This window comes from Schistocerca nitens, chromosome 7 (assembly GCF_023898315.1).
Source record: "Schistocerca nitens isolate TAMUIC-IGC-003100 chromosome 7, iqSchNite1.1, whole genome shotgun sequence".
NCBI classification, from domain to species: domain Eukaryota; kingdom Metazoa; phylum Arthropoda; class Insecta; order Orthoptera; family Acrididae; genus Schistocerca; species Schistocerca nitens.
This window is the reverse complement of record NC_064620.1, coordinates 630163208-630176929: the sequence shown is the minus strand read 5'-3', so window position 1 is coordinate 630176929 and position 13722 is coordinate 630163208. Positions and strand designations below refer to the sequence as shown.

General features: G+C 46.8%; 1 protein-coding gene across 1 annotated transcript in view; it reads right to left on the bottom strand.

Annotated features, from left to right (window-relative positions):
• LOC126195308 (39S ribosomal protein L1, mitochondrial) overlaps positions 1–13433 on the bottom strand; it is a 55263-nt gene extending 41830 nt beyond the window's left edge. The window contains exons 1-3 of the mRNA XM_049933869.1: positions 13214–13433; positions 12851–13010; positions 12549–12762 (exon numbers count right to left, since the gene is read on the bottom strand). Coding sequence (XP_049789826.1) covers positions 12549–12762; positions 12851–13010; positions 13214–13244 — 405 coding nt within the window. The 5' untranslated portion in view covers positions 13245–13433. The remainder of the gene's footprint in view (positions 1–12548; positions 12763–12850; positions 13011–13213) is intronic.
• Between the last annotated feature and the right edge of the window lie 289 nt (positions 13434–13722).

Genomic DNA, 13722 nt, shown 5'->3' with positions numbered 1-13722 from the left:
CGCAGGAGGTAGCCTTGTGTCACCCGAGCGTGGCCAATGCAGAACTGGAAGAAAACCACAGAGTCCCTGTGAGAGGCCCGCATGGAGGACTGCCACACATTCTTAGTCTCCTTGGCATGCAGTTTGTTGTGCATGCTGAGGTTATGCGATTTCGTCTCCCAGACCCGCAAAACGTTGCGGCGTAGTACTGAACACTGGTCACTTGCAGAGAAGCCGATCTCCATAAGCAGTTTCCACGTAGTATGTTTGGCCAGCCAGTCGGCAAGTTCGTTGCCTGGGATTCTGACGTGACCTGGGGTCCAGACAAACACCACTGAACAACTGGACTGTTCCAGGGCCTGAATGGTCACTACCAAAGGATGACGAGGGTAGAACTGGTCGATAGCTTGTAGGCTGCTCAAGGAGTCAGTACACAGAAGAAACGACTCCCCAGGGCATGAATGGATGTGCTCAAGAGCACGAGATATAGCCACCAGCTCAGCAGTGGAAACACTGCAGCCATTGAGCAAGGAATGCTGTTCAATATGTCCTTCATGGACATATGCGAAGCCGATGTGAGCATCAGTCATCAAGCCGTCAGTGTAAACCACTTCGTGACCTCGGTACATGTCAAGAATCGAGAGGAAGTGGCAGCAGAGAGTTGCGGGGTTAACTGAGTCCTTAGTGCCACGTGAAAGGTCCAGTCGAAGCTGTGGCCTAGGTGTACACCATGGAGGTGTATGTGAATGGACCTCAAGTATAGGTGGTAAAGGCAAGGACTCCAGTTCAGAAAGAAGGGACCGGACACGAACTGCAATTGGAAGCCCTGACCTGGGCTGCAAATGCAGGAGATGAACCGCCGTGGGTGGGAAAAGGAGACGGTGATTCGGATGCGCAGGAGGGCTACAAACATGTACAATGTAACTGGCCAGCAATTGTGCACGTGTAACCTGCAATGGACTCCGGCCTCTCCACAAGGACGCTGGTCACCAGATTCATCCTAAAAGCACCTGTCACTAGGCGAACGATACAGTGGTGCACTGGGTTGAGTCAACGCAACGCTGAGGGTGCTGTCGAACCATAAACCAGACTCCCACAGTCAAGGTGGGATAGAACAAGGGCTCTGTACAGCTGCAGCAGTGTAGAGCGATTTGCACCCCAGTTGGTGTTGCTCAGGCAGTGGAGGGCACTGAGATGCTGCCAGCACTTCCACTTCAACTGACGCCGATGAGAAAGTCACGTCAATCAGGCGTCGAAAACCAGTCCTAAGAATCGATATGTCTCCACTACAACAAGTGGACCATCATAAGGTAAAGTTCTGGATGAACGGTACGATGCCAACAGAAGTGCATAACACCATGACGGCACCTTGTGGATGGCTCCCTGTAGATGCCACTCAGCAACACCAGTACTGGTGGAGCAGTACGAAATACAGAAGTCATCTTCATACAGAGAAGGTGGGATGGATGGCCCTACAGCTGCTCCTGGACCATTAATGGCCACTAAAAACAGAGAGACACTCAAAACAGAGCCCTGCGGGACCCCATTCTCCTGGATATGGTGGGGACTATGGGAGGCACCAACTTGGACATGGAAAGAACGAAGCAACAGGAAATTTTGGATAAAAATTGGGAGCGGGCCTTGAAGACTCCACTCATATAATTTAGCAAGGATATGATGTCTGTTGGGATGGCAGACTCGAGGGACACAAGATTATCAGTGGTAGAGCGACCCTAGCGGAAGCCACCCTGACATGGAGCCAGCAGGCCACGTGACTCCAGGACCCAACCCAACTGCTGACTCACCATACGTTACAGCAGCTTACAAAGAACGTTGGCAAAGCTGTTGGGCCAATAGCTATCCACATCAAGCGGGGTTTTACCAGATTTGAGCACCAGAATGATGGTACTCTCCCACCATTGCGATGGAAAGAGGCCATCACACCAGATCTGATTGAAGATGACGAGGAGATGTCACTTGTAGTGAGATGAGAGATGTTTAATCATTTGACTGTGGATCCTATCTGGCCCAGAAGCTGTGTCGAGGCAATGAGCAAGGGCACTGAGGAGCTCCCACTCTGTAAATGGAGTGTTATAGGATTCACTGTAGCGTGTAGTAAACGAGAGTACTTCCTCTTACAGCTGCCGTCTGAGTGGGAAAGGCTGGGAGGTAATTATTCGACGCAGAGGCTCGAGCATAGTGCTCAGCAAACTGCTCGGCAATCGCGTTTGCATCGGTTTATAACACGCCATCTATGTTAATACCAGGAACACCTGTTGGGGTCTGGTACCCGAAAACATGTTTGATCTTTGCCCAGACTTGGGAAGGTAATGGATGGCAACCAGTGGTCGAGACATAATGCTTCAGAAACTTCCGCTGACCGCCGAGGGATTGCCTTTCACCGGGGGCACCCTAAAGAGCGAGGGATCGTGCTTTCTGCCACAGAAACGATTTTAGTAGTCACCTGATCAACCACCACATCAATGTTCCTGTGTGGAGGAGATTCAATGGTGACAGCAGAGTTTCCCAGTCCATCTTGTTTCAAGCCCAGCTGGCCAGGTGTCCATGGCCTTAATGCTGGGGCAGTGACAGGAAGATGGGGAAGTGGTCACTACCAAACGGGTCATCATGTGCTCTCCAGATGGGAGAAGTCCTGGGCTGCAAATTGATAAATCAATGGCCGAGTAACTACCATGAGCCAAACTGAAATGTGTGGCGGCCACAGTATTTAAAGGACAGAGGTCAACCTGTGACAGTAAAGATTAGACATCTCTGCCTCAGCCAGTAAGCACAGTGCCACCCCACGAGGGGTTATGGGCGTTAAAATCTCCCAAAAGTAGGAAAGGTTTAGGGTGTTGATCAATCAGTGCAGTTAATACAATCAGAGATACTGCACCATCTGGAGGAAGATATACATTGCAGAAAGTTATTTCCTGTGTCGTCCTTATTCTGACAGTCACAGCTTCAAGAGGGGTTTGAAGGGGCACAGTGTTACGACAGACCGAGTTTAGGAAATAAACCGAAACTCCACATGACACTCGATTATAGTCGCTACAGTTCCTGTAGTATCACTTATAGTCATGGAGGGCAGGGGTCTGCATTGCCGGGAACCAGGTCTCCTGGAGGGCAATGCAGAAAGCAGGTGTAGAGCTTAACAGTTGCTGTAGCTCAACCAGGTGGTGGAAAAAACCGCCACAATTCCACTGGAGGGTGACGTCATCATGAGACTGGGAAGGCACGGAACATTCAATGAGACAGTTTATGCCTCAGGGTCACCTACTGCCACTGAATTTTTGCCTGAGCAATCTACATATCCATTGTGTCTGATGATCCGGCGAGACATAGGTCCTCAGCAGATGCCAGAATCTCCACCTCACCTGCAGACGCAGAGCTTGTAGGTAGCGGTGATGTGGGTGCCACCGCAATTCCCTTGGTCTTGGGGACCTTCTTTTTGGTTTTCCCTTGCTGCTCCTTTGGTTTCCCTGGCTGGGAGGACTTCACTGATTCAGTCTTCGAGACTGAGGATGAGCATTAAAACCTACGACTAGCTGCTTTTGGGCTCTTCAGCCACTGGCAGGTGTCATCTTTCCCACTAGCAGAAACCTGGGAAGGGAGTGACCCAAGGGACCCTTGCCTAGCGAGAGGAGCTGAAGAAGACTTACACTTCTCTGGCTGGGAAGTGGGGACTGCCATCCCCAATGGTTGGGGGGCTGTTGCTCCCGAAGTAGGTGGTGCGGGAGCAACAGGGAGGGAAGTGCTCCCCACTGTCAAGGGGGCAGGTGTAATCTTCTGGTTCTGAGAGGTGGCAGGAATGCGAGGAACTGATGGGGCGACAACTGTTCTTGTAGCGGCGGTGTAAGAGGAGGTCATAGCCACAGGATGTACATGCTCAATTTCGTCTTAGCTTCCATGATTTTCCTCTATTTCTGTAAAATCCTGCAGTCTGGCGAGCTAGTTGAATGATGCTCTCTGCAGTTGACACAGATTGGAGGCGGGGCACATGGAGTATTGGGATGTGATGGATGTCCACAATCTCGACATGTGACACTGGAAGTACAGTGGAAAGACATATGGTTGAACTTGCAGCACTTAAAGCACAGCATTGGGGGAGGGATATATGGCTTGACGTCACAGCAGTAGACCATCATCTTGACCTTCTCGGGCAATGTGTCTCCCTCGAAGGCCAATATGAAGGCACAGGTGGCAATCTGATTATCCTTCGGACCCCAATGGACGAGCCGGACGAAATGAACACCTTGCCGCTGTAAATTGGCGTGCAGCTCGTCGTCAGACTGCAAAAGAAGGTCCCTGTGGAATGTAAGACCCTAGACCATACTAAAGCTCTTACGGGGTGTGACAGAAACAGAAACATCTCCCAACTTGTCACAAGCTAGTAATGCTTGTGACTGGGCAGAGGATGCTGTTTTTATCAAGACTGACCCAGAGTGCATTTTGGACAAGCCCTCCACCTCCCCAAACTTGTCCTCCAAATGCTCCACAAAAAACTGAGGCTTCATGGACATACGAGGTACCGGGGCGAGTAAGCTTCACTACCATCCTTAGCCTGGCGTTCCTCCCATGGTGTGTCCAGGGAGGGGAACAATTTCGGGTCATATTTCTTAACATTGAAGTTAGACTGCCCGCTTAGAGATTGCTGGTGGTGGAACATCAGCAAGAGATGACATACAATGTTTCATGGCGTGTCATCCGCCCTGATGCCACCCACTCAGACAAGAGACCCTCCGCATGGGTGCAACCCAGCTTCAGCAGGGCCACTTGGCAGGATCCCTGTGTTGTTAGGGGGCTACAACCAACAAGGTACATGGCGATCCCACCACAATGGACAGGCTACCATGCCGGATATGAGGTGTTAAGAAGTCCATGGTCATCATTGACGCAGAAAGCGACACTGCAAGGTGCATGGTGAAAAACGCACCCAAGGAGGTGTCCTTGCTCAAGAGATGGGGAATGAGCATGACTGCAATGTGACAACGAGAAAGCGGGCTAAAGATCTCAATGCACAATGGACACGACGCACCATGTAAGGCACCCTTCCCCAATTGGCTTGCTCTTTGGCAAAATTTAGAAAGATGGAGGTCAAACCCAACAGAGGACCAAGGCTGAAATATGTAAGACTTCTTTCAGTCACCTCTTACGACAGGCAGGAATACCTCAGGCCTATTCTAACTCCCGGACCCGTAGGGGGTCTAGAACTCCTGACAGAGCGATCAATTGGCAATTTGGAAAGGTAACAGCTCAGGCAATCACACTTCCAAGGGCCTGGCCTGTACCACGGAGTAATGGGTGAACCCTACATGTCGATCCGGGGCTGGGAATTATGCGTTACCAAATCACCTGTTACATGTCAAATGTAGGGGCAGCCTTCAGGAGTGCACAGGGTGAAAGAAGAACCAGAGTAACCTGAAACGCCGAAGCAGAGGAAGGTTAGGAGAAGGATTACAAAGAAAGAAAGAAAGAAAGAAAGGAAAAACAGATGATGGGTTGTTCTGATGTGAGGCTGTTAAAACCACAGAACACATTCCCAAAAATATTGTAGACATGATCCCCAGGGGAGGGAAAACGAATATCAGAATACAAACTGCAGCATGGAAAGGAAAGAGGAACATAAACAATTAAATACGGGCATTCCATCAGGAAAGGGTGGACAGTTAAAAGTTGGGCGCAACATGCACAAAGTGTTGGGAAGCATCAGTTAACAAATGGTGATGGCTAAAAGGACAGTGCCCAATATGCAACATAGTTAAAATGACCTCCTCGGAGCGAGAGTTCGTCCGAGCCACTGGGAGAGCCTTAATATCCTGGAGCTTGTTCTCACGAAGGGAGGACCAATGGTGATGCCAAAGTAACACCACTGCTGACAGACGGCAACTCGGGGATCGTCAGAGGGAATGTAAGAACTAGCGGGCTGAGGTACGAAGTCTGCAGCCTTGGCAGCAGCCTCATTTCCTGTCAGACCAATGCGACCTGGAACCCACATAAACAGCACTGTGGCTCCATAAGAGTGAGCAAGTGACAGCTTTCCCGGACCTGTTGCACTAGGGGATTGATACTGTGCAGCACACAGAGGCTCTGAAGGGTGCCGAGAGTCTGAGCAGATGACAAAATAGAAAAGCCTGTGTCACCGCTGTATGTACTACGTGGCCTGATACAGGGCGAAGTACTCTGCTGTAAATACTGAGCAGTGTTCTGAAAGCCGATACCAAAAAATGTTGGTGCGAATGATGAAGGCACACCAGACACAATGGCCAGTCTGAGACCCACCAGTGTATACAAAGGTACTATTGCGAAGACCGTGAAACTGAAGGCGGCTGAGCTAGGACGGTGTAGTGTCCTTAGGAAGTGTACGGAGGCAAAGGTGAACACGGGCTGCTGCACAAAGCCAAGGTGGTGAAGGGTTTACACCCACCGGGACAGTCGCAGGTAGCGTGAAGTTAATCTGCCAGAGCAAGAACCGAAAGTGAACTCCCGGAGGTGACAGAGAAGACCGACACACCCCATACTGTTGATCAAAGAACAAATTGAAGGAGGCGGCATAGAATGGGTGGCCGTGCACGGCACAGAAACGGCATGTATATCTAGTAGTGTGGCACCTTCTGCAAACAGACCCTCAATCGAGGTTGTGTAAAATGTGCCAGTGGCCAAACGAATGCCATGATGGTGGGTAGTATTAAGTCGGTGTAAGAGGGCCGGACGGGCAGATGCATAAATGAAACACCCGTAATCCAGTTTCGGACCGACGAGGGACTAGTACAAATGGAGGAGGGTGGTTCAATCTGCACCCCAAGAAGTATCGTGAGGATATGTAGGATACTGAGGGACCGCATACAGTAGGCCGTCGGGTAAGACACATGGGAGGACCAAGAAAGTTTCCTATCGAGCACGAGTCCAAGAATTTCATAGTTTCAATGAATTGAAGAGCAACAGTCCCAAGATGTAAAGGCAGTGGAAGGAATTCATACAAACTGTTTTGACAGTGGAAAAACAAAAGCCTCTGTGAACGAACCCAGAGTAAAGATGACACCGTTGTCAAGGAGACAAGTCCATGAAGGCCTGCATTTAACAGGAAAATCGTCAAGAAAAGAGAGCTGGAGATGTCGGGCCGAAACAGGCCATTATAGGGTTAATGGCGATAGCAAAGAGGACGACACTCAGCACGTAACCCTGAGGCACACCACTATCCTGGATAAAGGTGTCCGACAAGGCAGAACCCGCACATACCTTGAAGGAAACAGGGCAGGCAGCCACAGAAGCGCCACGTGTAGAGAGTACAGATGATACCAGTCCTCCAACTGGTGTCATGGGCTTTTTCCAAATCAAAAAACATGGCCACAGGCTGGGATTTCAACAGAAAACCATTCATGACATGGGTGGGCAAAGTGACGTGATGGTCAACTGCAGAATGTTGTGCTCGAAATCCACACTGTGCAGTGGTTAGTGAATTGCGAGACTCGAGCCACCATACCAACCGTGCATGAATCACACGTTCCATCACCCTGCAAATACAGGTGGTGAGAGAAAGGGGGCAGTAGCCAGAAGGAAGGTGTTTGCCCTTACTGGGCTTAGGTATGGGCATGACAGTGGCTTCACGCCACTGTTCAAGAAACGTGCCCTCTGCCCAGATGTGGTTGTATGTCCGGTTGTACGTATTAAGCAGAAAGTGCTTGCCCACAAGAGAAAGGAGCTGCAACATCTGAATGTGAAAGCGTCTCACCCTAAGGGGGAGGATCGAGATGAACTGAGAGCACGATCTAGCTCCCTCAAAGTAAAGGCGGCATGTAGCACTCAGGATTCTGAGAAGAAAAGGGTATCTCTCGAGCCGCCTCCGCTCATTTCCAATGGAGGACGACTTTGGGAGGAGCTCGAAATCTTCCCAAAATGGCGGCTCAAGGTGTTCCTTCCATCCTTTCCAGCCTCCCCGTTGTGTAGCTGGTGACTTCACCCTGTGAGGCAAGAGTCTGATGGCTTGTTGCACAACTGGATGAGGAGACAGTGATGCTACCATTACATGGGCGATTTTACAACCTCAGAGCTGAATTTGAGGCTGCATGTCTGCGTGGCCATCTCCTTCATGGAGAGAGATATAGCAAGAGCAGTACTGTAAGTGCCAGACAGTAAAATGCAGGATTTGCGACTAGCCAATAACTTGCAAGGGACCGGGTAAGGTACTTTTTCCTTTATCCAGATCACCTGCACAGAACACCCATCGAGATAAACAGGACAATCTCTAGAGGCAGCAGTATGGTCGCCACTGCAGTTGCAGCACGGAGTATGAGGCGGACAATCGCCCTCGTGCGGATCCCCACCACAGGTTACACATTTGTCCGAGTGTCGACAAGGCATTCGAGTGTGGTTGAAACGATGACACTGGTAGCAGCACATTGTGTTTGGAATGTATGGTTGGACTATGGTAACTTCATAGCCTGCTTTGATCTTGGGTGGATGCAACACTATCAGTGAGAAAAAGAGTGCGCGTGGGCACTGAGGAGGCATCTACCTTTTTCATCACCTGATGGACGGCAATGACACACTAATCAGAGAGATACATCTGAATCTCTGCCTCAGTCGACTGTTGAGCAGCCTAGTGTAAATAACACCACAGGATGAATTCAGAGCTCTACGAGCCTCGACACAAAAACAATAGCCACGGAGAAGCTAAGTGGCAAGCAGTTGTTGAGCTTGAGAATCAGAAGTAATCTCCAAAAATCAAAGTGCCGTAGCATAAATGAGAGTAGGAATTCACAGGGCCGGCAACTGCATCAACACCTCTCTGTATTACAAATGGATTTACCATTGGAAAGGACTGACCGTCTTCAGTACAGGAAATCATTAGGAACTGTGGTGCAGCTGGGAGGGTCTTTGAATCGGGAGCTTCATTCCATTTACATTTGGTAGACATGGATTGCAACATGAAGACTGGTCACTGTGAGAAAATCCCCCACAATTGCCAGCATCTCTGATGGCGCACTCCTTCCACCTGGTGGACCCTTCACCAGGGAGCGAACCCGCCTTAGGTGATTGTTCACACCTCAGGTCACATCTCCGACACCTGACAGAGGGACCAATCAGCAATTTGGGAAGGTAGCAGCTCAGGCTACCACTCCTCCCTGGGCTTGGCTTGTACCAGGGGATATGTGTAAATCCTACCTGTTGACGCGGGGCTGGAAATTACATGTTACCCAGTCACCTGTTTTGCATCAGACACATGGGACAGCCTTCAGGAGTGCACAGTGAAGAAGACAAAAAAAGAGGACCTTCAAACGCCGAAGCAGATGGAGGGCAGGAGAAGGTGAACGAAGAAGGTAAAAAGGAATGAAACACAAGTGATGAGACCATTCTTACGTCAGCTATGGACGATGCAGAACATTCCCAAAAACACCCCAGACATGTTCCCCAAGGGAGGGGAAAAAGAATAGCAAGAGGAAAGACATGCAGCATGGAAGGGAAAAGATGCTGCAAAGGCTGGGGCCAGGTGGTAGCCAAGCACAAACCCACCAAAGAGCAGCGAGCCTCCTGGGAGGGTACAGAGGCTTGAGGAGTATGTATGTAGATGTTCTGCCATGAAGGAGGAGAGCTGAGACAGTTGTTGAGCTTTGGTGGCCCAGCAAACTACCGAGGTCGGCCCACACTTGGTATGAAAATCCGAGGAGGACAAGTAGTGCTCACAGCATTACTTCTCACTGCATTTCATTAGACAACAATCCTCAGCTGCTTAAAAGTAATGAGGATAGTCTGTGAAGGGTATCATTTTAGGCATTGTAGAGCTCTTGGATGATCCTCAATAGCTCTGTTGCAATGCCTTTTGTCCACCATGGCACTGGCCAATAGCTGTGTGGTCAGTACAAAAGGGGGATAGCTGATCCAGCAATATAGGAGATTCCCTTGGCGACGTTTCCCACAATATCCACAATATCAGTGATACAATCTAACAGAGAGGGTGTGAATGGAGTGGCACAGATATACGGCAGCTAGTCAGCTTTTTCAAGGGCTCAATGTGGTAAATGATATTTTGGGTGGAGGGCACTGTAACAAAGATAGTCATGCATCGACCACTGTACTGAAGTAATGAGATCGGTGAAAGAAATTGTAGGTTGATAGCTGGAAAGGTGCCATGGCTGGCATTAAAATGTGAATTAGTGCTGTCACTGAGGAGACACAGATTAAGATTGAAACGAAGCTGGTCAATCAGTAGACCTCTACCACACAAAGTGGAATTTCCTGCAAGTTGTGATGCACACCAAAACCCCCCTCAAAAGTGAGAATGAATGCACCAGTGTCTACCTCATAGTCTAGCAGGTCTTGTGGAGTAATCCTCTCTAGGTGTTCAAATAGTTCTTTGGCCATCTGTAGGTTAGATTGCAGTGAAAAATTAATCGCTGTACCGTGCTGAGGTTCTTATTATGTATTATGGTATGAGGTACATCACCAAGTTGTTTACAGGAGAGTAATGCCTGGGACTGGGAAGGATTTGATGCCTTAATTAGGATGGAATAACTCTGTAATTTGCTACAGGAAGAGAGTTTGCCAAGTCAGTTTTCATATTCTCCAGGAACAATAATAGTTTCATACAGAGGAAAGATCCACCATTTGTTCAGATAAAAACCAGGAACAGAGAGGAATAACTGTCTGCAAGTCCCTTGGTTTGTCATTCCAATCCCGGGAGCGGAAAGACTTACCTTAGGGGGAAAAAAGGACGGGTATACACTCGCGCACACACACACATATCCATCCACACATATACAGACACAAGCAGACATATTTAAAGACAAAGAGTTTGTGCCCAAACTCTTTGTCTTTAAATATGTCTGCTTGTGTCTGTATATGTGTGGATGGATATGTGTGTGTGTGCGCGAGTGTATACCCGTTTGTGCCCAAACTCTTTGTCTTTAAATATGTCTGCTTGTGTCTGTATATGTGTGTGTGTGTGTGTGTGTGTGTGTGTGTGTGTGTGTGTGTGTGCGCGCGAGTGTATACCCGTCCTTTTTTCCCCCTAAGGTAAGTCTTTCCGCTCCCGGGATTGGAATGACTCCTTACCCTCTCCCTTAAAACCCACATCCTTTCGTCTTTCCCTCTCCTTCCCTCTTTCCTGATGAGGCAACAGTTTGTTGCGAAAGCTTGAATTTTGTGTGTATGTTTGTGTGTCTATCGACGTGCCAGCGCTTTCGTTTGGTAAGTCACATCATCTTTGTTTTTAGATATATTTTTCCCATGTGGAATGTTTCCCTCTATTAATATATATATATATATATATATATATATATATATATATATATATGTGCCACGACATCTTGGTAGATGATTGTTGCAGTGTCTATGTGTTTATGGGTTGCTTTTTTTCATATGACTTGTCAAGCCAATGGCAGTAAGAACACATAATAAATAATATGGTTTAGTTTCAGTTAATTTTAGGTGATTTTTTTCCCCATGTGATGTTGATCATATTCATGACAACTAACTATTATGTGGAACGTCAGAGGGGATAAATTAGAAGTTATCTCTGTGAAAAACATGGCAACATGCTGACCACTGGGTTTTTTGTTTTAATCTGTGATTAAATTTGATAAAGGTAACCTAACCACATACATACTACCTACTTATAATTTGCCCTAAGGAACACAAGTTGTCAAGTAGAAATTATTTTAATTTAACTTACCGTCTAACATCACCTTTAATTCATGAGGGACTTGGTAATTTATTTTCATGGCTGCATACTTTGTTCCTGTCTGTGTATGAGCAAGGTTAAGTTATGGATAGCATAGGCTATTTTTGTTCATGGTGTTACACTTATGAATACTACTATTTGGCCATATTTTTAAGTAAGGCCTAAATCTGAACAAAAAATTTCACATGAGAGTATACATATTGTGAGGATGTTGCTACAAATTGAAAAAAGCAATCCAGGTCACAATGATGATTTACTCATTAATAAATTTATTAATGAATAAATCATCATTGCGACCTCGACTGCCTTTTCCAGTTGTACTGTTAACTACGATCGCTGTTGTTCCGCTGTGACATAAAATTATGTTGATAATATTCTTTACTCTTTCAAGGAATTGTCTACACGAAGCATGAGGATGGCCCCTAGATATCCTTATAGCACATTTTTGTGAAACGAGTTACTTCTGTTTACACATGGAATTTCCCACAGAAAATTATTCTATATGACATCAATGAATGGACATACCAAGAAAAGAAAGAGTTCTAATACTGTCACACCCAATATCAGCAATTACACATTGAGCAAATTTAGCTGAAGCATTGTGTCATATTGTTACTGATGATGTTATCTCTTGCCTTACACAGAACTGAATGAACAATATTTTTAAGTTCAATCATACACTATCTACCCAGACCTGATCAATAATATTTATTATTAGGGGCCTACTTCAGTTTTTCCTCTTGTTTTGCTTGATTATGGTGCTTGCATTGGCAGCAAGGAACACAATAGATTGTGGTGCTTGCATGGACAGCAAGCAATAAAATCAATATATTACACAATCCACTTACTTCAAATTAAAACAAGTATTTTTAACATAATTTGGTCTTACTTTCTTGTCTGTGGACATGTCCAGTTCAATAAAGGCGAAGAGTGGTGCATCTGGAACATTGTACATTGATGGGTGGTGGGTTTCTCGATGACACTGTACAGCTTCAACAAAGTCGTATACCCTCCACTGATAATACCTGCCAATCCACACATCGTCACAGGAAACTGGCTTGTGGCTGTCGTTCAGACGTTTAGAAATAAGTGGCAATTTATCTCTGTAACAAGGCAAATGTGGCAATTCATCAACCTGAGTAACATGCAATATTTAGAAATAGAAAGAAAATGTAAACGCAATATGTTTACTTCTTTTCTCTCAGCTTTGGCGGAACCCACGCAACTTTTTTGATCTCCACTTTAACTTTCTTTTTTCTTGCTTTTTCGCGAGTTCCCTTTCGGGCAGCAAAATTTCTGGCCTGCCCATAACAAATTGGAACCAGAAATCTTGAAGTCACGGCACGAATACCTGTACACGAAGTTTACCTGCTTAGGCCAGAGTTTACACATAACCTACAAAAATTATAATAATTTCTTAAACCATGTATCGACTGCGTTTTATTATTTGAGTTGTCAGATTCGCATGACTAGTGTATAAAGCGCCAACTGTCGGAAGAATAACTTCGAACAACGCCAAAATACAATAAGCGACGGCTCTCCTTGCTTACTAACCTCCCAACGTCGCTGCCATATTCCTCAGCATCGTCTCCCGTCGGCAGCACTCGTCGAAGTACGGAGCATTTCGCAGGTCAACAACCAATCCAACGAGGAATATTTCTCGTAGCGAACACTTTTGATAAATGGCGAAGCAGTGTTTGTCAAGATAGTTTTGTTTACAAGAAAGTAATATCGGTGCACTCCAGCAATAGAGGATTTTGGTGTCTGTTCGGAGGTAGATGAAGGTGCGTTGTAGTTTCGTGAAGTGGTTACGTTACCGCATGCTGTACCTAACGTGAAATTATGCTCTTAGTACACAAAACCCAACTAGTTTGCATGAACCTGATGAGAAACATCAAGTAGCATCTTTTCGGATATGGTAGTCTGTTTAGTTTATTGCAGTTCACATGTGTTTGGATTGGTGTAATAAGGCTCTAGGAGTGCTTACAAGCGTTTATACACCCATTTCGAAGGCCAGTTACATATAGTGCATCGTATGAAACAAAATATAACGAAATGAAGTA